The sequence below is a fragment of the Camelina sativa genome, chromosome 16, assembly GCF_000633955.1.
Source record: "Camelina sativa cultivar DH55 chromosome 16, Cs, whole genome shotgun sequence".
Lineage (NCBI taxonomy): Eukaryota > Viridiplantae > Streptophyta > Magnoliopsida > Brassicales > Brassicaceae > Camelina > Camelina sativa.
In genome coordinates this window covers 121981-142402 of record NC_025700.1, presented here as the reverse complement: position 1 = coordinate 142402, position 20422 = coordinate 121981, and the positions used below count along the sequence as shown (strand labels likewise).

At 38.3% G+C, this 20422-nt stretch overlaps 1 protein-coding gene across 1 annotated transcript; it reads right to left on the bottom strand.

Annotated features, from left to right (window-relative positions):
- On the bottom strand, positions 12069-15892 carry LOC104748991 (type I inositol polyphosphate 5-phosphatase 4-like). The gene is made up of 11 exons (XM_010470568.1): positions 15680-15892; positions 15481-15571; positions 15170-15217; positions 14991-15087; positions 14762-14866; positions 14079-14655; positions 13778-13974; positions 13224-13332; positions 12973-13121; positions 12567-12880; positions 12069-12485 (listed from the first exon to the last, which is right to left on the bottom strand). The coding sequence occupies exons 1-10, from the start codon at positions 15707-15709 to the stop codon at positions 12664-12666; spliced, it is 1620 nt and encodes a 539-aa protein (XP_010468870.1). The 5' UTR covers positions 15710-15892; the 3' UTR covers positions 12069-12485; positions 12567-12663.

Sequence of the window (20422 nt, the reverse complement as noted above, 5' to 3'; positions counted from 1 at the left end):
AAGGGATTGTCGATAAAGCCCATACTTGACGTGCTGGGGGGCATTCAAATAGCATATGGTTTATAGTTTCCTCCTCCGCTCCACATCTAGGACAATCTTTATCTCTACCAATATGACGATAATGCAGGCGTTGACATGTTGCCAAGCACCCAGTCACACATTGCCACACGAAATGATTAAGCTTTCGTGATGTTTTTAACTTCCATGCTTGCGCCTTAAGTGTCGTAACACTAGGTCCCTGAGAAGGGAAGTCGCAGGCAGGGCGAGAGATGGCTCTCGCGGCTTCGTATCCAGATTTAACGGTATAATTTCCAGACTTTGTCAGAGTCCAAGAATAGCCGTCCCTCGAGGCATTCAAGCTCGGTTTAATCCCCAAAATAAGGGTAATTTCTTTCAAGGAGAAGAGTTCCCGAAGACGTTCAATTTTCCACTTTTTTGTGTTAAAATCTATCAAGATGTTAACACAAATCAAGGGATTTCTCTCATTAGTTAAACTTTGGGGTGGTCGTGCTGGCGTATCTGGGATCCATGGTTCAGTCCAGATGCACGTATTAAAACCTGAGCTTATGGTCTTGCGAATTCCATACGAAAGAACATGCTTTGCTGCCAACATGCTCCTCCAACCATATGAAGGTCGATTTGATACTTGTATCTCTAATGGACTACAATATCGAAAGTATCTCCCTTTTAGAACTCGGCTAAGAAGGGAATCTGGATATCTCAACAATCTCCATAGTTGCTTTGCCAAAAGGGCAAGATTAAATTCTTCTAGCGTTCTAAAGCCTAGCCCACCTTCCGAAAGTTGAGTACACATTTGCTCCCATGATATCCAGTGTAGTCCTTTACTGTCTGCTTTATTGCTCCACCAGAAATTAGCTATCGCTCTAGTTAGTTTTGAGCATATAACTTTTGGTAAGAGAAAACACGACATTACATATGTCGGAATTGCTTGCGCCACTGATTTGATCAGGACTTCCTTGCCTCCCTTGGATAAAGATTTCGAAGTCCATAAGTTTACCTTCTTATGGAGTCTATCCCTCACGAATGCAAAGACTTGTGCCTTTGCCCCATGAATCTTCTCAGGGAGACCCAAGTATGTACCCATGCCTCCTTCTTGTGATATCCCAACAATAGTTTTGATCTCTTGACGTATATGAGACGGGACCTCGGTTCCAAACATGATGGAAGATTTGGAGAAGTTTATTTCTTGTCCAGATGCCTCGCCATAAAAGCGGATTATATCGATAATTTCCTTGCATTGCTGAGGATCGGCTTTGCAGAAGAATAAGCTGTTGTCTGCAAAAAGTAAGTGGGAAACCCGTGGGCTTGCGTTTGAAATTCTTAATCCCTGGATCTTTCCCTCTTTTTCGGCAGTCTTAATCTGAGCGATTAGCGCCTCTGTACAAAGTATGAATATATATGGGGAAATTGGGTCACCTTAACGAATCCCCCGTGTTGGCCTAATCCGTACCTTGGGATCCCCATTGATCAAAATACGGTAGGAGACGGAAGTAATGCACTACATTATCCAACCCACCCATTTTTGATCAAACCCCATTTTTTCCATCAAAGCTCTTAGGAAATTCTATTCAACCTTATCATAAGCTTTACTCATGTCTGTCTTAATTGCCATAAATTTTTGTCGGTTGGCCTGGTTGGAACGGAGGGCATGGAAATTTTCTTGAGCAATGAGGATATTATTTGTGATTAATCTTCCTGCTACAAAGGCAGATTGGGTCTCGGATATAAGTTCCGGCAAAAACTTCTTAAGTCGTAAACTTAAAATTTTTGAGATCACCTTATAGCTCACATTACAGAGGCTAATAGGGCGAAATTTGACATTTCACGAGGTCGTTCTCCTTTCGGGATTAAACATATATTTGTTTCATTTAGCTTGCTATCAAAAATTCCAGAGCTAAAGAAGTTTTTCACCATCTTAGTGAGATCGCCTTTTATGGTTTCCCAAAATTTTTGGAAGAACAAAGCAGTCATCCCATCCGGTCCTGGAGCTTTTCCCGGATTCAGGGAGAACAAAGCTCGTTTGACTTCCTCTTCTGATATTTCTTTAGTGAGATGCTCGTTCATAGCAGGTGTGACCAGTGTAGGTACATCCTTAATGGCCAAGGTAGGGTCGCTCGCATTCGAGGATGAAAAGAGATTGTCAAAATACTCCACAACTACTTTTTCTATTCCTTCTTCTGTATCAACCCAGACTCCAGGTNTGATTAAGGATGCCAGTGATCTTGTTCCTTGCCCTTCTTTGTTTTGTGGAAGCGTGGAAGAATTTTGTATTTTGATCTCCTTCTGCAAGCCAAAGTTCTCTGCTTTTTTGATGCCAATAAGCTTCCTCTTCCCTATAGGCTTCGCAGAGCTGCCATTTTAGGTTGAGGAGAGTTTCCGACGATGCTTGATCATCTCCATATATCTCATCAATCTTTTCTTGAAGTTCTTTAATCATCTTTTCTGAGTTTGTTTGATTATTTTTCTTCCAAATGGAGATTGCTCTTTTACAATTTTGGATCTTTTTCAAGATGGAACGTTCAACAGAATTGTCGTCCCCTCCCCATCCATCTACCACCGCCTCTTTGAGGCCTGGCTTGTCTATCCAGCGCTTGTCAAACATAAACCTTCTCAAAAACTTTTTTGGACGTGTAAGAATAGATGCAAGGAGGGGACGATGGTCCGAACCCCACATCTTCATGTACTCCACATTAGTGTGGGAAAATATATTGTGCCACTCTTCATTTCCCATGGCTCTATCCAAGCGACACCGAATCTTACCATTTGACCGTTGACCAATCCACGAAAATTGGTTTCCTTGGTAAGGGAAATCAATGAGCCCACATGAATCAATCATAGCACGGAAGGTAGAAAGGAGGCTTCCGATCTTTTTTTACCCCCTCTTTTTTCATGATTCCCTGTTATTTCGTTGAAATCTCCAATAATAAACCAAGGCTCAAATCTCGAGACTCCAATACGCATTAGTCTTTCCCAAACATAATCATGATTTCCAGGGATAGGGTCACCATAAATAAATGACATATAGACCCGATTTCCATTAATAATTGTTTCGATATCGATTAACCGGTCATCTAGTAATAAAAACTTTACCGGAAAATCATTCGAATACAATAAAGCTAAACCGCCGCTAGTGCCCTCAGGCTCAACGGTTTGAAGGTTATCTAAACCTAAATCTGCTTGCACTTTTTGCAGATAAAACTTGTCGTTTTTGGTTTCCGACAGAAATAAAAAGCCTGGTGAGTACATCCGACACATCTCACGCAGTCGGCGACGAGTCAGTTTGGCTCCCGCCCCTTGGCAATTCCATGCAATTGTTCTCATTTATTAGTTCCAGAGGGAGAATAAAACCCCACCGTACTAACTTTGGAACGATTGATTATAAGCTCTAGCAATGGCACACTGAGACCATGATATAATAAGTAACATTGGAAGAGTAAGCATTCCTTATAGGAAGATTGTATAAATGATCTCTCACATAGTGAGGAAGTTATTACAAATTGGCCAATGGTATTGGGCTTTGAACTCATCCTCTTTAATACATCATTATCCCACGCCAAATAATTTGCAGTAGAGGTCCACCAAAATGAATTAACTTGAAAATATTGGAGACAATTCATCGCCAACCCATGACCAAGCTTCTGTTCGCTAAATAATTTAGAGAAATTCAGCGATGGAAGCGTCACTTTGAAATTCAGGTTACTCCATGAGGGTGTATCTAGAGTTGGAGCCCTTCGATTCACCAACTGGCTCCAGATGCTCGATTGATGAGAAGGGAGAGACAGAATCAGCCGAGTTAACACGGGTTTCATCGCCACCGGTGAAGAACTCACCAGATCTGGCCTTCTTAAAAATGTTGACAGTCGAAATGGCATGTCCACCGGTGAAGAGCTCACCAGATCGAGATTTAGCTTCAACAGAGGCATGGGCCAGCAGTTGGGACGAGGTTGATGGCATTCCTTCACACCAAGTGAGACATAAATTGAGAAGGATCTGGCCGGTGAAGACAAATCGGGGAGGAGAAAAGGCCACGACTCTATCTTCAGGTTAGGAGGTCTCCGTTGCAGTGATAGGGACCAGAGATAGATAGGCGGAGATAGTCTCCATTTGAGAATTTTCAGACTGAGACTTGCATTGGCTAACCGGCAGAAGGAGAAAACAGAGTAAGGGAAGATCTCACCAAAAACCATGGTGGAAACAAGGTGGAAGTAAGAGTAGCCTAGGGGACTTATGCAATCCTTATCATCAAACATGTCTTGTTCCTTCCATAACCAGAGAGGTGAGGTAATCCTTGAACCAAAGGCAAATAAATGAAGAAAAAGACTTAGCATTTTGCTAGAGAAACATCCATAGGGCTTAGCATAATGCTAGAGTGATTCTTCTGCTTCATAAGGATTGAGAGGAGAGAGACGCGGCTCTGATAAAAGCTGTACTTGGAGAAGTAGAAGGAGAAGAACTTGTAGATATAAGCCGAATTAGCAAAGATCCTTTGAAAAGCATTGAATAGATGAGAAAAGGAGGACAAGAGGAGCTCAGATCTGTTGTCGGAGATCTAGAGCATCACTTTCGTCTCCGTCCGTACAGAACACCGCCCAAGATCTTACACCGGTTAACCTACTTTATTTTCTATCCTCATGTGTTTGTAATTTTCTTATTGTTTTCTTCCTTTCCTTAATTGATTTTCGATTTAATTTTAAAAACTTCTCGATATATATGTATCTTGTTAAGAAGATAATACTAGTAACTAGTAAGTAAACCATGGTATATTAATTAGTATATTTTTCTCTTCGTATTTTCATTGTTTGAATCTATCTACGAGTCATACGTCAGTATCATTTCAAAAAGATAATACTTCTTCCGTTTTAAAATATAGAATGTTTTAGTTAAAGCACGCATATTAAAAAATATTTACTTTTAAAAGTTTAACCAATCATAAACAAGACTGCATAATATAAAATTAATCTAAAAGTTGGATAGAAAGTTGGAAACATCATATATTATAAAACAAAAATACTTCTCTAAACATCCTATATTATTAAACGGAGGGAGTACTGTATAAAACCCTAACGAAGCTCCGGCCGAAAGCAATTTAGTAGAATTGATAAGATACTGAACCGAGCGGGTGTGTCATGTGTGTGTGGGGCGGGGGAAGGAGACAATCTCTGAGTTCAAAATTTCGTAAAATAAAGTTTACCCACGTGGTGAGTAATCTTGTAAACTTTTAAAGGCCCAACAAATCCAAGAGAGAGAGTGAGAGAGTAAAGGAGCTCCCAATCATATAATTGCGTTTACTTGACTCGCTTTAACCAGACGCGTTGTTGTTAGATACAATACAATACAATACAATACAATACAACAAGACCTCTTTTTTTTTATTAAAGGGACATTGGAATGCACGGAAATATATACATTAGATATATTATTGTTGACAGAAGAATTTTTTTTTTTTTTCGTCTGAATACTTCATTTATATGCTTAGTTACCATTTTACAAAAAACTTCCCCCATACTTGCAACCAATTACCAACTTCAAAAAAACAGAAGAATATATACTAGTATCATTTATTTGTCATTTTCTTGCCCAAATAAATTAGGAGAAATTCTTTATGTGTTTTGTTGGTGTTTTGTTTTAGAGAATCTGAATTATTAAAACGTTTTTCTTAGTTTTTTTTAAATTTTAAATAATCATTTTGTAAGTTTGTATATACAGACAACTCTTGTGACAAGAAAATAACATTAGTTAATAAATAATCTTCCAAACTTAGGGAAAGATTAAGCCACTTTGTAGAATCCAATAAGTATACACATTGTGGTGACATTACGACTAACATAAAAAAGGATTTGTAAACCACCCTTTTTTGGGTTTAATATCTTCTTCTTCACCTAGTGTTTTTGATTAGGTTGAAAAGTGAACTTTTAGACCGGAAAACACTTTCTCTTGTAGCCGCTATCTCCTGTTTACCATCGTTTCAACCTGTTTTGGTGAAATTTCAGTCACAGTAATCTGTTTGTGTTTGATTGTTCTTACTTTTCTGGGTGAAGAAAATCTCTACCATCTCTTTAAGGTTCCGCGGGTTGTTTTGGTCTGGTATAGTTGGGCGGTCAGATCTGGAAAGTCCCTAAGTGAAGTGAAACAGGTGTTTGGTGTCTTTGAAGCATGCCGTCGGCAATGGACAAAGCTTTGATGGCGATGTCGTTGGAAGAAGAAGAGGAGTTACCATTTGTTATGCCAGATCTTCCTGACTACATGTCTATGGAGAGAAATGCTATAAGTCTCATTGGGAGAACTCTCAATCCAGCTTGTCAGCCAATGGTGAATTTAATTCGAGTCATGCCTAGGAAAAGGCAGAAACCTGGAAGAATGAGGGGTGTTGCTCTTTCAAAGGAACAATTTCAATTCATTTTCGATAATGAGTATGACCTTCTTGAGGTCTTAGCAAAAGGAGCCCATACTTATAATGATTGGTCGTTGGCAGTAGACAGATGGTATGAACATTCTCCGGCCAACTATTTGCAAGTCATACCAATATGGGTGCAAATCTGGAATATCCCGCTAAACTTCTATATTTTCAAAGCCATCACGGCTTTAGGTGAACTGATTGGCGAAGTAAAAGAAGTAGCTTTTGATCCAGACAAACCTCAGTTGCAAGAATTTGTGCGAGTTAAGGTTCTTTTTGATGTGGCCAGACCTTTGCGTAGATCCAAAGAAGTTAGTCTACCTCGAGGTGGTTCTACTTTCGTGAGGTTCCAGTACGAGAGAATTCAAAAAAGGTGCTACGAGTGTCAAAGACTAACTCATGAAAAGGATTCCTGCCCCCTCCTGGCGAATAGAAAGAGATTAGAAGAGGAAGCGCGTAGGTCGGGTATCCCTAGTCCACGATTTTCAAAACCATTGTTTCTTCAAGAATCTGATCCCCTGTTTGGTATTTTGAGAGAGGATCAGGTGGAGATTGATCCTGCCACTGGTAGGAATAGGATTGCCTCTGAAGTGCTAGAAGGAATGAGGCAATACATTTTGGTGAACAATAATGAAGATAGAGCCATCAAAATAGCCAGAATTAGGAAATCGGTTAGTGAAGCGGAATTAGATCCCATTGCTAAGAAAATGGTTCTCCGAATGGAAAATGCCCCGGTGGTTCATTTGGATGTAAACAAGGATAAGGGTATTGTTTTTTGGTTTCTTTGTGGACACTACTGTAATGGTGGACTCTGCTGAGAGTCAAGAATGCTTTGGGGGATAAATTCGAGCCATCGGCTGGTAATCATGCGTTTAGTGAATTTTTGGCTTTGTCTCAACCATTTCAGGTTAGAGCTACGGGTTCTGGACTGGGTTCTTTTGAAACTGGCCCTTCCGGCTCTATTTCAAAAAGCAAGACGAAAGCTAGGAATAAACCCCCTTCTCGTCTAAGAAAATATGTAGCCAATAATTCTAAGCTTCCTATCAAGAATCAAATGGTCCAGGTGGAATTGGTGAGAAGGAAAAAAGAGAAGAGAAAAGCAGAAGATGAAGGAAACAGCTCTGCAAAATTTCTAAAGCTAAATCCTTTGGTGGTGATCCTAGGTGAGGGATCTCCCAATGCGTAATGAGCATTCTGAGCTGGAATTGCCAACGATTGGGACGGTCTCAAGATTTGGTGATTCCCCGTCTCATGGAAATGCGTAAAAAACATTTTCCTGAGATCTTGTTCCTAATAGAAACTATGCATAGTAGAAATAACTTGTTTTATATTCAATGTCTTTTGGGGTATGATAGATTATTCACGGTGGAGCCGGTAGAGAAATGTGGTGGTTTGGCTCTTATGTGGAAAAGTAGTATACAGTTGGACTTTTTGTATGAGGATAAGAACCTGATTGATGTTCAAGTTCAGTATGGAGCATCTAATTTTTTCCTCTCGTGTGTGTATGGTGATCGAATAACTCCCTGAGAAATGCTATTTGGGAGAGATTGTCCAGATTTGGAGTTTAGAGAAAGGAGAGATGGTGTATGGTAGGGGATTTCAATGTCATTCTTAATAATGGTGAAAAAAGGGGTGGACCTAGGAGACCTGAATCCTTTTTCAAACATTTTGCTGAGATGTTGGATGCATGTGGGATGATGGAGCTGTCAAGTTCATGAAATAACTTTACTTGGGTGGGAAGAAGAGGGGATCATTGGATTCAGTGTAGGTTAGATAGAGCTTTTGGTAACAAAGCCTGGAATGATGTTTTCCTAGCTTCCAATCAAGCCTTTCTTGACTTGAGAGGTTCTGACCATAGACCGGTTCTAGTGGGGATAATGGCTTCTCAAGATGCTTACAGAGGGCAATTTCGTTTTGATAAAAGGTTTCTTACTAGAAAAGAAGTCAAGGAGGCTATCAGGAAGCGTGGAAACCTGGTTTATCTTATAGGGGCTTTCTAGTTTCTCAAAGGTTGAGAGATTGTAGAAAGGGGTTGAGCTCGTGGAAAAATAAGAACAGTATCAACTCGAAAAAGAATAATCATCACCTAGAAAGGATGTTGGAAGCAGTTCAGTCGCAACGTAGGCCTAATTTGCAGAGAATCCATGTGCTAAAGAAGGAATTAGCAAAGGCGTATTTCAACGAAGAAGAGTATTGGAGGCAAAAAAGCCGAAAGAAATGGTTGAAATCTGGAAACAGAAACTCAAAGTTCTTTCATTGGGCAGTCAAAGGTAATAGGGATCGCAAAAGAATTGACCAACTGAGAGATGTCAATGGGGGTTTTAAGAAATCGGAGGCGGCAAAAGGTGAAGTGACCGCAACTTATTTCAATCAACTCTTTAAATCCTCGAATCCTCAATCATTTCAGTAGTGGTTCTCAGGTTTTCCAGCTAAAATCACTCAGGAGATGAATGATTCCTTGGTTGAAAAAATTACGGTTGAGGAGATTATAGATGCAGTTTTTTCGATTGATCCAACTAGTGCTTCGGGGCCTGATGGAATGACTGCGTTATTATTTCAAAAGTATTGGTCAACGGTTGGAGCTCAGGTAACTAAAGAAATTCAGTCCTTCTTCGAAGAGGGTATATTTCCAGTGGAGTGGAACTATACACATCTATGACTCCTCCCCAAAACCCTGAACCCGGAGGAAATGAGTGACCTGCGTCCTATAAGTCTATGTTCGGTTTTCTATAAAGTGATCTCTAAAATTATGGTCAAAAGGATGCAACCGTTACTTCCAGTGATTTTTTTCAGCAACCAGTCTGCCTTTATTTCAGAGAGAATGATTAATGATAATATCTTGGTGGCCCATGAAGTGGTACACAACCTCAATTCAGATAAAAACATCTCCTCTCAGTTCATTGCAGTGAAAACAGATATGTCTAAAGCATATGATAGAGTCAAGTGGAGTTATGTGAGAGCTTTACTGACTGCTTTGGGGTTTCATCAGAGATGGGTGAACTAGGTTATGTTATGTATCTCAACTATGACCTTCTCAGTACTGATTAATGATCAGCCTTTTGGTATGATCACACCTCAGAGAGGTCTTCGCCAAGGTGACCCCTTATCACTTTTTTTCTTTGTTCTCTGTACAGAAGGGTTGGCGTATCTACTTAATAAAGGTCAAGGAGAAGGAAAACTAGAAGGCATCAAATTTTCGGAGGAAAGACCTGAAGTTCATCACCTTTTATTTGCGGACGACAGCCTTTTTATGTGCAAGGCTGATTTGGAGCATGTCTCATTTCTTCAGGACGCTTTGGTTAAGTATGGGGCAGCTATTGGTCAATCCATTAATCTCAACAAATTGTCAATCACCTTTGGTACAAGGGTAACTCAGGTCTCGAAGACTGCAATCCAATCAAAAATGGGAATCTTTAAAGAAGGGGGAGCAGGAACGTATTTGGGTATGCCAGAAAGCTTTAGTGGTTCAAAAGTGGAATTATTGAGCTATATTAAAGATAGGTTGAAAGCAAAATTTTCTGGTTGGTATGGTAGGTTCCTATCCCAAGGAGGTAAAGTAGTCCTTCTCAAATCTGTAGCCCTAGCAATGCCCGTGTTCGTGATGTCTTGCTTTAAATTACCAAAATACACTTGTTCTACTCTATCGAGTGCCATGGCAGATTTTTGGTGGAGTAATGCGGAGCATACTAAGGGTATTCATTGGCAAAGTTGGGAAAAGTTATGTCTTCCTAAAGCGATGGGAGGTTTAGGCTTCAGGGATATTCAGTCCTTTAACCAAGCACTCTTGGCGAAACAAGCATGGAGAATCCTTCAGTATCCTCAGAGTATCTTTGATGATGAAGAGCAGATATTTCCCAAATTGTGAGTTTTTAAATGCTACTCTCAGGCCTCGACCCTCCTATGCATGGAGAAGCATCATGTTTGGAAGAGATCTTTTATCTCAGGGATTGGTTAAGAATGTAGGCAATGGCAAATCAATCAGAGTTTGGTTAGATGACTGGATTGAGGACGAAGGTAGAAGAGCACCTTGGAGAAGAAATAATTTTTTCAACCCTGACTTGAGAGTTTCAGAGTTGATTGATAGAGTTTGAAGGGGTTGGGATCAAGAAGCCCTACTCTACCACTTCCTACTAGATGATATTCAAAGAATTCAAAAAATAAAGCCGACAACTGAGATTGAGGATTTTTTCTCGTGGAAATATAACAAAGAGTGGTGATTTTTTAGTTAAATCGGCGTACTGGCTATTGTCTCACTCAGCAAATCTCCAGATCAGGGTAGAGGCGACCCAACAACCTTCAACAAATTCCTTAAAAGCTCAAGTGTGGACTTTACTAACAGATCCGAAGATCAAAGTGTTTTTATGGAAAATTCTTTCGGGTGCTCTTCCTGTTACGTTTGCGCTGAAGAAAAGAGGGATGAAGATGGTAGACATTTGTCAGATTTGTGGTGTGGAGGAAGAGACGATCAACCATGTTTTGTTTTCTTACCCCCTTTCCAGACAAATTTGGGTACTTTCTGGAATTCCTTCTCCGGAAAGGGGTTTCGAAGCCAGTTCGGTCTTCTCAAACTTTCATTATTTGGTGACAAACTTAAAAAACCCTTTGTGGCATGAGGAGTTTAGGAAAAATTTTCCTTAGATTTTATGGAGGATATGGAAAAACCGCAACCTAGTATCCTTTGATGGTAAATCCTTTGCTCCGGATGAAATTATTGGTAAAAGTAAAGAGGATTGGTTGGAATGGTCAGAAGCTCAAATTCCAGAATCAACTGAAAGTGATGCGGAATCGAATAGTGCAGGAAGGAACTCGTTGGTTAAGAGTAGAGAGGTAGCCCAAGGAAAAAAGGTGTGGTCAGGGCCACCTTTAGATTGGTTAAAATGCAATATTGGAATCTCTTGGTCTCTTAGGAATAGATTGGCGGGTTGTGCTTGGGTGTTAAGAGATCATGAAGGAGTGGTACTCTTACACAGCAAGACAACTTTCTCAAGGATCAATGATAAAAGGATGCTCAATTTCAAGGTCTCTTGTGGGCCATCGATAATATGAATAGTCATAGAGTAGAGAATGTGATCTTCGCACTGCAGGATGATTGTCTGGTTAAAGCGATCACTAATCCGGTAGTTTGGCCTTCATTTAGATATCAATCTATGGAGGTGGGTTTTTTAGTGTAAACACTTTAAAAAGTGAAAATTATTTTTGGAAAACTTTTTTTCAAACAGAGGAGCTGCATTGATTGCTAAAAGTGTGACTGACGAAGGTAGACTGCAATCGTATGTTGCTAGGAGTCTTCCATTTTGGTTAGATGGGTTGTTTGCCGAAGAAAGGGCATCGGCTGCTGCTTGAATCAAAGTTTTTGGTAATATGGCTTTCGTGATAAGCATATTCTTTTGTGTAGATCTAAATCTTGAGTGGAGTGTAGAGTAGTATCAGACCAAATGTGGGTAGTGTTTTTTGGCTTCTGTACCTTTTGGATCTGTAGTAGTAATATGTAAAAAGCTTTAATCCTTTCTAATATAATTCCAGTTGACCAAAAAAAAAAAATACACATTGTGGTGACACTTTTTGCATATGTTTCTCTGTTTAATCCCAATATTATATATAGGTGTGTATGGGCAGGGTGATAAAATCTTATTAGGACATGAAACTGATAATCTGCACTTTCCAAATCTTCTTAAACCCATTGGTCCTTACAAAGAATCCATTTTACAATTTACATCCCCAAGCATACACATATATAATTCATTATGCACAAGTTTGACGAATCCTACACTACTAGTGTGTCGTCTATCTAGAGAAGAAAACTAGTGGTCTGAAAAGAAGCTAATGACTGGTCAATTCTCTATAATCCTAAAGATATATATATATATATATATATATATATATATATATGTATTTGATCTGCTGAATACCTATAGACCTTATTACTACTCTCTTATTCCTCTCTTTTTGGTTTTTTGGCACTCGAATCTTGTCCTGTTCTAACCCGAGAAACAGAGATCTTGACCAAGAAGATCTGCGTTTTGTTCCATGACTCTCTGCATGTCAAAAGTCCACCACAAACCTCCGACTACTGAAAAATCCCACAAGACCAGATGATATTATTAGAAACACACAACTTAACATATTCCATGATCATCAAATATTTATTTACCAATTATTTTTTGTTTTGGTTCTGGCTTTAGAAACATTAATTTGAGACCTCCTTCGGGGATCTGTCTTCAAACGGATTTAGGACCGATGATGATGAATCAGTACGGGTTATATCCATACCGCTGAGGAAGAAGTTCCTCAACTTCGATCCTAGAGCTGGTGTAACTGGAGCTTTTCTTTATACGGTTTCTACATACCGACTCAATCTCTACAGAGAACAAACTGTAGACTGGTCTGTGATCCGAGAATCTTGATTCCCCTCGAACGTATGACAGCTGATGAAGACCACTCCCGTACCAGAGTATGCGATCACACCTTCATTCAGTTAAGATAAATCAAACTATCAGTATTTATATATGCCATCAAGTTTCCATGCTGCTGAGGACTAGAGAAACAAGTATACTAACCAAGCTGGAGTCCGTCTCTTGGCCTTGGGAAGCCGATCATCTCCCGCGTATATATCTGAGTTGTTAGAGTATTTGTAAGTGGGAGGAAAATAGATAGTCCCTTCGTTCCAGCCTTCAAAGACACAACCTTTTCGTTGTTCTATCCGTAGCTGTAACAATAAAATTGACACTCTTAGATAAAAAAAAAAAACAATAATTGGTCCAACTTCTTGGGATTTTGAAAGGTTGCCTGAAATGTAGAACTAACTTACCTGGTCTTTCTCAAGCAAGGCTCTCCAATTTCTCATCTCGACAAGGGCTTTTGCAGACCGGTAAGAAAGAGCTATACGGTAGTTCAGGTCTCCAAGCCAGATTACCCGACTGAAAAACACACACACACAACAAAGAAGTTTTTTTTCTTGTTGAGTTGATTGCAAGAATCAAACAAGTGAAGAGGGGCATTATTAATGATAACTCACTCGTGTTCTAAAATCGTCTGGGGTTCAGACATGTCGTCGCCTGCGTTGTTCACTCTAGGGAATCTGGTTTTCCTTAGAATCTCCAAAACATCAGAGTTTCTTCTGAGCTCGTCGCCTTCTTTCTGGCCAGATGTCAAGTGGCTGCAGACAAAGCAGAAGCTCGTCTGGTGAACGGACATGCTTATCGAAATCGAGCCCTGCAGATTGAAAAAGATCCAAACTTTTTTATTTAGAGAAGCTGGAGGATTTTGGGAGGTTAANACAAAGAAGTTTTTTTTTTTTTTTTTTTTTGAGTTGATTGCAAGAGTCAAACAAGTGAAGAGGAAGGAGCATTGATGATAACTCACTCGTGTTCTAAAACCGTCTGGGGTTCAGACTTGTCGTCCCCTGCGTTGTTCACTCTAGGGAATCTGGTTTTCCTTAGAATCTCCAAAACATCAGAGTTTCTTCTCAGCTCGTCGCCTTCTTTCTGGCCAGATGTCAAGTGGCTGCAGACAAAGCAGAAGCTCGTCTGGTGAACGGACATGCTTATCGAAATCGAGCCCTTCACATTAAAAAAAGATCCAACATTTTTTTTTTAGAGAAGCTGAAGGATTTTGGGAGGTTAATAGAAAGAAAGAAAAAAGCTCAAGGAATCTGGAAAAGTACCTTGTTTCCAAGATAACCCATCAAGCCTCTCCCAACACAAGACACTTTGAGGTTCTGGACACTGTCCCTTAGATCAGTCTTGACCCAAACGGTCAAGAAGATCCCAACCATCTGCTTACTGGCGACTAAACAATACTTGGACTTGTCTCTTCCCTTGTCCCTCTCGTCTGCTACAAAGGACCCAGTCCTCGAGACAGGGGAATAGTGACAATGATGAGAAGGAAAATCTGGCTCGTCGTCGTCGTCGTCGTCAGAGGAGCAATACCTGAAGCTCTGGTCGTAGAAATCGTCAGGCATGAAACGGTCACAGACGCTGAACCTACGGTGAAGGTGCAGGGATGAAGCAGACGTGTCCATCCTAAGGCTCCTGGTGCGGTGGTAGAGGGAGGAGTTAGCAGCAGCTTCGAAGTCAGAGTGGAGCTCGGCGACCGGGTGGGGAACAGGGGAAGGAGTAGGGCAGGTACCGAGGGGGAGAGTGTTTAAGGTGCGTCTGATGAGAGAGACCCATTTCTTGGCGGGGCCGTTGTCCTCAGTGCCTAAGACGTTGCCGGCGTTCAAAGGAACGATCTCTTGGAAGCTGTTTAAAAAAAAAAAAAAAACTAAAATCTTTAGAGAGAGTGATGGAGATTATACAATAGTAGTATAAAAAGAGAGTAGAAAGAAGAAGAAGAGAGAAGAGGTACCCAAGAACGTAAATGTCGGAAGGGGGAGAAGTGTGAAGCCAATCCTCCAGATTTAAATTACTCGGCGGAGATTTTCCGGCGACATTCCATGTAGCAGTAAATACCCTTTTTTATATAAAAAAAAAAATAATAATAATAATAATGTCAATGTGTGTTAAAATTTAGTATTATTTAAAAAAAAAAAAAAAACAAAAAACAAAAAGGCTCCCAAAGAAAGAAAGATACCTACCTAAGAAGATGATGATCAAGTGGAAGTGGTGGATCGAATTCGGGTTTGTTTCGTCGTCTGGCTCTTCCGCTATTCCTCTTGCGTGGATGAGTCGTCTCTGCAAAACCAATTTCTTTTTAATTAACCATTTTAAAAAGGCACTGGTTTGGTTTGGTTTGTAATGACGAGTGGGGGGATACCAATTTCTCTTTCAATGACATTGTTCCTCCTATCTCCTCCACCTTCACCTGCAAAAAAATATATATAAAAAAAAAAAAAAGGTATTCCTTTATCTATATATAATATTAAAAAGATGAGTTATATAAAGCTGTTGTGTGTTCTCTCATTCTCATCACATTCATAGACAAGAAAAAAAAGACACACTAGTATTTATTTACTTACTTACTGTTAACAAAAACTTTTTACTAGTACTATTAAAATTTTTTTAAAAAACATATAAGAGTAAACAAAGCCTAATAATAATAACAATTCCGCCCGAGAGTTAGTTTACCTCCTCTGTCGAACAAGTCGTCAGCGTGAAAGTCTTCTAATTTGCTCTTGATGTTTAGCCATTTCTTGACCAATGTTTTCGGCCATGAAAGCTGCATTAACAACAACATATAGTAGTCAATTTAGAGAGAAGAAGAAGAAGAATTAACAACACATAGTCAACTGAGAGAGAGAGAGAGAGAGAGAAATAAAAAAGAAACCTTGCTTTTCTTGAGGCTACCTTCACCCATTGTTCTTGAGCTTCATACAACAGAGAGATGTATAGATCTCTTTCTGATTCTAAAACTAAAACTGAATATATATATATATATATATGGGTGACGAATTATATGAGAATACAAAGAGGTCAATGTGAGAGACCACTTGTTATATAAAAACAGAGAGAGAGAGAGAGAGAGAGAGAGAGAGAGAGAGAGAGAGAGAGAGAGAGAGAGAGAGAGAGAGAGAGAGAGAGAGAGAGAGAGAGAGAGAGAGAGAGAGAGAGAGAGAGAGAGAGAGAGAGAGAGAGAGAGAGAGAGAGAGAGAGAGAGAGAGAGAGAGAGAGAGAGAGAGAGAGAGAGAGAGAGAGAGAGAGAGAGAGAGAGAGAGAGAGAGAGAGAGAGATTAGGGAATCTAATCTAATCTAAGTGTTGCAAATCCTAGGAAGGGGCAGAAACAAAGGAGCCCTCGTTTCAGGGCACAGAGCAAAGTAGAGAGAAAGAGAGAGAGAGAGAGAGAGAGAGAGAGAGAGAGAGAGAGAGAGAGAGGTTGTTGGTTTGGTGTTTTGTTATCTCTCACTCTCTCTCCAAGAACAAGAAAGGGAAGGGAAGAGGGGGAGGCAAACGAAAGACAACAACTTTGGAATCCGGCCGGGTGAAGAGAGAGAGATAGATGGGTATTCGGGTACAACCCGGTTTTTCCTCTTCTTGATCTTCTTGTTGTTTTCTGGAAAAATGTATTTTCTCTTTCTCTCTAAAGAACAAAAGGAACGGATCATGAAACTGCCATACGATATTGTCTCTCTCCAGAGTCCAGACCTTCTTCTTCTTCTTCTTCTTCCTTTCTTTCTTTCTCTTTCTCTCTTTCTTCTGCATCTTTAGTACTAAAAATTGTGGGTCCGACCCTTCTTTTTTTTTTTTTTTTTTTTAAAGAAAATTAATAAATCCGATTTGTACCCGTTTTTTCCTGTTTCCGGTTTTTTTAACCCACCCGGTCGTAACTTTCTCATTTACCCGTTTTTTTTTTTTTTTTTTTAATTTGTTTTTTACTAAATAAATTTGATAGTTGCTAGTCCATAGTTATTGCAGTTCCCCCCCCCTCAGACTTTTTCGTTTTCATATCTCTCTCATTGATTTTGTCGTATATTACTATTAATTTTCTTCCCATAAATATATGTTTACTTTATCTTTATTATTATGGTAATACTAATTTTGGTATATATATATATATATATATCCTCCTCCAAGGCCAAGCTCTGATTTTTTGGTATTTCACTAGTTTACTGACTACTGCCTCCAATTCCAGCTATTATGTTTCCTTTTTTGTTTTTCTAGTCTTCAAATACTTAAGTAGTATTTTTTTTTTGTAATTCCTCCAACATTTACTCTTTGTAGATTGTGAAATCATAATCAAGAATATATGTTATACACTTTTTTAGAAATTCACAAATCAAGTATATATATGGTATCAAACAGTAATATATCATATATATGTGCCTACTTTAGGTACACAATCCATCCATGATATCTATTAAAAAAAAGGAAATGGACACTTTTCATTTATTCTATTCCATATTTTGCATATTGCAAATACAAATCCCGGTTTTGGCAATTCAAACAAACGCAACAAAACAAAAACGAGATATCTCAATTCTTGGGAATATGTCGCCAACATATATTTAGTAAAAGCAAATCGAGGGAGTGGATTGGTGAGCTATATGGTAGATGCATGTTTAAAGGGTGAAGTTTGAGGTTTCGGGAGACAACAACTACAGCAACATATATGTCACTTTATATATATATATATATGGGTTCATCTACATTTGTGTGTGTGTGTGTGTGTTTGTCATAGAAAAGGGCACTAACACGTTTACCAAATTTTATTTGTAAGGCACTTTTTAGTAAAATGTGAGATTTTATAAAATTGAGTTTTGTTGTGTGGAAAAGAGGAGGGGTTTCTTTTAATTTGACGACCCAATAATCTAGACTAAATGTCTAAGGGACCATCATCTCATTCAAACGTGTAATATCCCCATTAGCCATTGCAAGAATACAATGTCATGTTACATATAGCCTATGAGTGACATATATAATATAACTATACGAAACGAACATAAGATCGGTTTAAATCACTGTGCCTTACGGTTTGGGTAGACTCTCGAGTCTCATCCAGAAATATTTGTCTAAACACAAGACAGTGAAGACACAAAGTTAATAGTATTGAAATGCTATACATGAATCTATATATGAGCTAACTTTTGTTTATTTTATAAACATAAAAAGATACTAGGATCTTGTAGGGTTAACTTACAGGGACCAACCAATGCCCTCGGATTTTGCTTTATCTAAAATTTATATGAATATAATAAAATCGAGTTTTCACTTTTAAGACCTTGTTTGGTGAGTTTTTATGCACTAGTATAAATGTTGTAAGGTAAAGTTAAAATGACACATGCTGCATGTGGGAGACCGTCTCTGTTTGTTCAGACCAATACTTAGTTTTACTAATTAGCGTAATTTTTATCTTCATTTTTTTAATTATTCTTTCAAAATATAGCATATAATAAATAATGATATACACATTAGTACTCCCTCTATATCACAATAGATAATGTTGGATTTTTACATGAATTAAGAAAAATATTTAATGTTTAACAATAAGTGTATTATCTATTTATAATAAAATATTTTATAATTATTAACCAATAGTATTTCATCAAACTTTTAAATCTTCAGATTCTTGAAATTTATAATTTCTTAGCATTAATTGATAAAAGTATACTGAAAATCATTATACAAGAAAAAATACTAGAAAATCTTGATAGAGAGGGAGTATATTTCAACAGCCATTCCTTTTTCTTTTATAATTAAAAAATAATTTAAGGCTCAATTACTTTATCTGCCTCTACGAAACCCTGTGCCAGTTGTAACAAGTACTTATATGATATAATTACGCTTTGTTTTTGTTAAATGCCAATGAGTCCTCTCTGATTAGAGAGAAACGTACTGATTAGTTAAAGAGTTAAAATACTTAATGGTCACCATTGTTTATTCTGGTACGTCAACTACACACACAAGTACACCCAACAATAAAGAATTCGAACATTGCAATTAAAAGATACCGGAAATACGAACTCGTATTTATTTAACTGAGAGAAAAATAACTTTCAAGGTTGTTGCTGTTTTGTGTGTGTGTGTCTATCTCTCTGTTGTGAATTGTCTTTGTATTAAAACAATACAATAGTGTAATACTATTGAATAATATAGTACTAATTAATAATAAATTTTGTTAATGAAGGCGACTTTGTCTAATATTCGGCACATGTTGGGTATCATAAAAGATTCATGATAACACCTTAGCTAGAACAATATTAAGAATGATTTGGTAAGCCTGTTTTTGGATTATTATAATTTATCTCAAATGAGTAGAGATAAATTAATATCCGAGTATTAATTATTATCTACGAACTTTTTGGCTGGAAACGTTCTCTCTTTTTTTTTTTCTTTTTTTTTAAAATATATTTAAATTCATCATTATGCTAAGTTATCTAAAGGTAGAAACAAATTAATTTCCAAGTATATTATGTCACACATGCAAAAGAAACAAATGTTGATAGATGCGACGAAGTAACACGTTTTCAGGTTTTTATCGAAGGGGAAAGTTGGAAGGAAGGATGGGGCGATGTGAAAGTTTTTAACTTTGAAAGAAGAAATTTTGAAGTCCTTTGGATGTGTGGGTAAAACATCACTTTCATGAACATGGAGGAGGTTATTATTAGCTAGGGTTTAGGGGTAAAAAGTTAAAAAGGATGATGTTACTGTTTTCATCTCTTTCTGTATTGTTTATCTGGTAGTATAAATTCAGAAAAGCCGATCACACATCAAAAATAATGTGTGGTCTTATTCATCAAATCTCATAATTCCCCAGCCGTACGATACAACTACAAGTCCAACGCTCCCTGAAACCCGAGCGCATTGACATCTCTCTCACATATGAACAAAATGATGAAACAGTATATAGTGCAGTGTACATCTCTATCTTTTTTACATTTAAAAGCCTTAAGTTGCTACCTCCTATACTCTATTCGATCAAAGCCATTGGGAAGTCCCGAGAGTTGTTTGTAACAGAATAAAGAAAGCTACTCTCAAATTAATGATCTTGGCATACGACGCAAGCTTGTTGAACGTGCCTGACCATTCCTTTGAGGACTTTCTATACGTACGCTCTCATCAGTACACCAAATAACGAGGGAACCGAAGCTTTGGCACCTCACAATCCATCCAAAATGGATGAATGACGAGGAATTCGTTCCCAACGCTAATCCATCCAACATCTCACACCAAGAAAGATACTTTGAAATTGTTTGAAGGTCTCTAGCAATGGAATGTAGAAAAACAATGCTCCTCCAACCCATGAATAATATATCAACCTAAATACATAATCTGAAACTAAACTAAACATTGTGACTGACGGCAAACAAAAAAACGTTCTGACCACACCAATGACAATAACAATGGTGTGCGTGAACATAAAAAATTCTTATGAAGGATTACAAGTCATCAAATTGGCGAAAATAAAAACTAGCTTTATTAACACTTGAAAGATATAAATCTCAAAAAAAGAAGCTATTGAAGTTTCTAATGATAGATGAGAAGTGGTCCCTTCATCAGAGATACAAGCCAGTATTTCCCATTAGACATTTTTTTTTTTTTGTTTTTGTTTGGGCAAATAACCCATTAGACTAG

What these genes read in the sequence shown, in the direction of transcription:
- LOC104748991 (XM_010470568.1), bottom strand. Translation starts at nt 15,709, where the DNA reads ATGGGTGAAGGTAGCCTCAAGAAAAGCAAG. An exon ending in CTTGATCATCATCTTCTTAG is followed by an intron (nt 14,867 to 14,990) that starts GTAGGTATCTTT and finishes TATATAAAAAAG; the next exon opens with GGTATTTACTGCTACATGGA. An exon ending in CAGACGGTTTTAGAACACGA is followed by an intron (nt 13,333 to 13,777) that starts GTGAGTTATCAT and finishes TGTGTTTTTCAG; the next exon opens with TCGGGTAATCTGGCTTGGAG.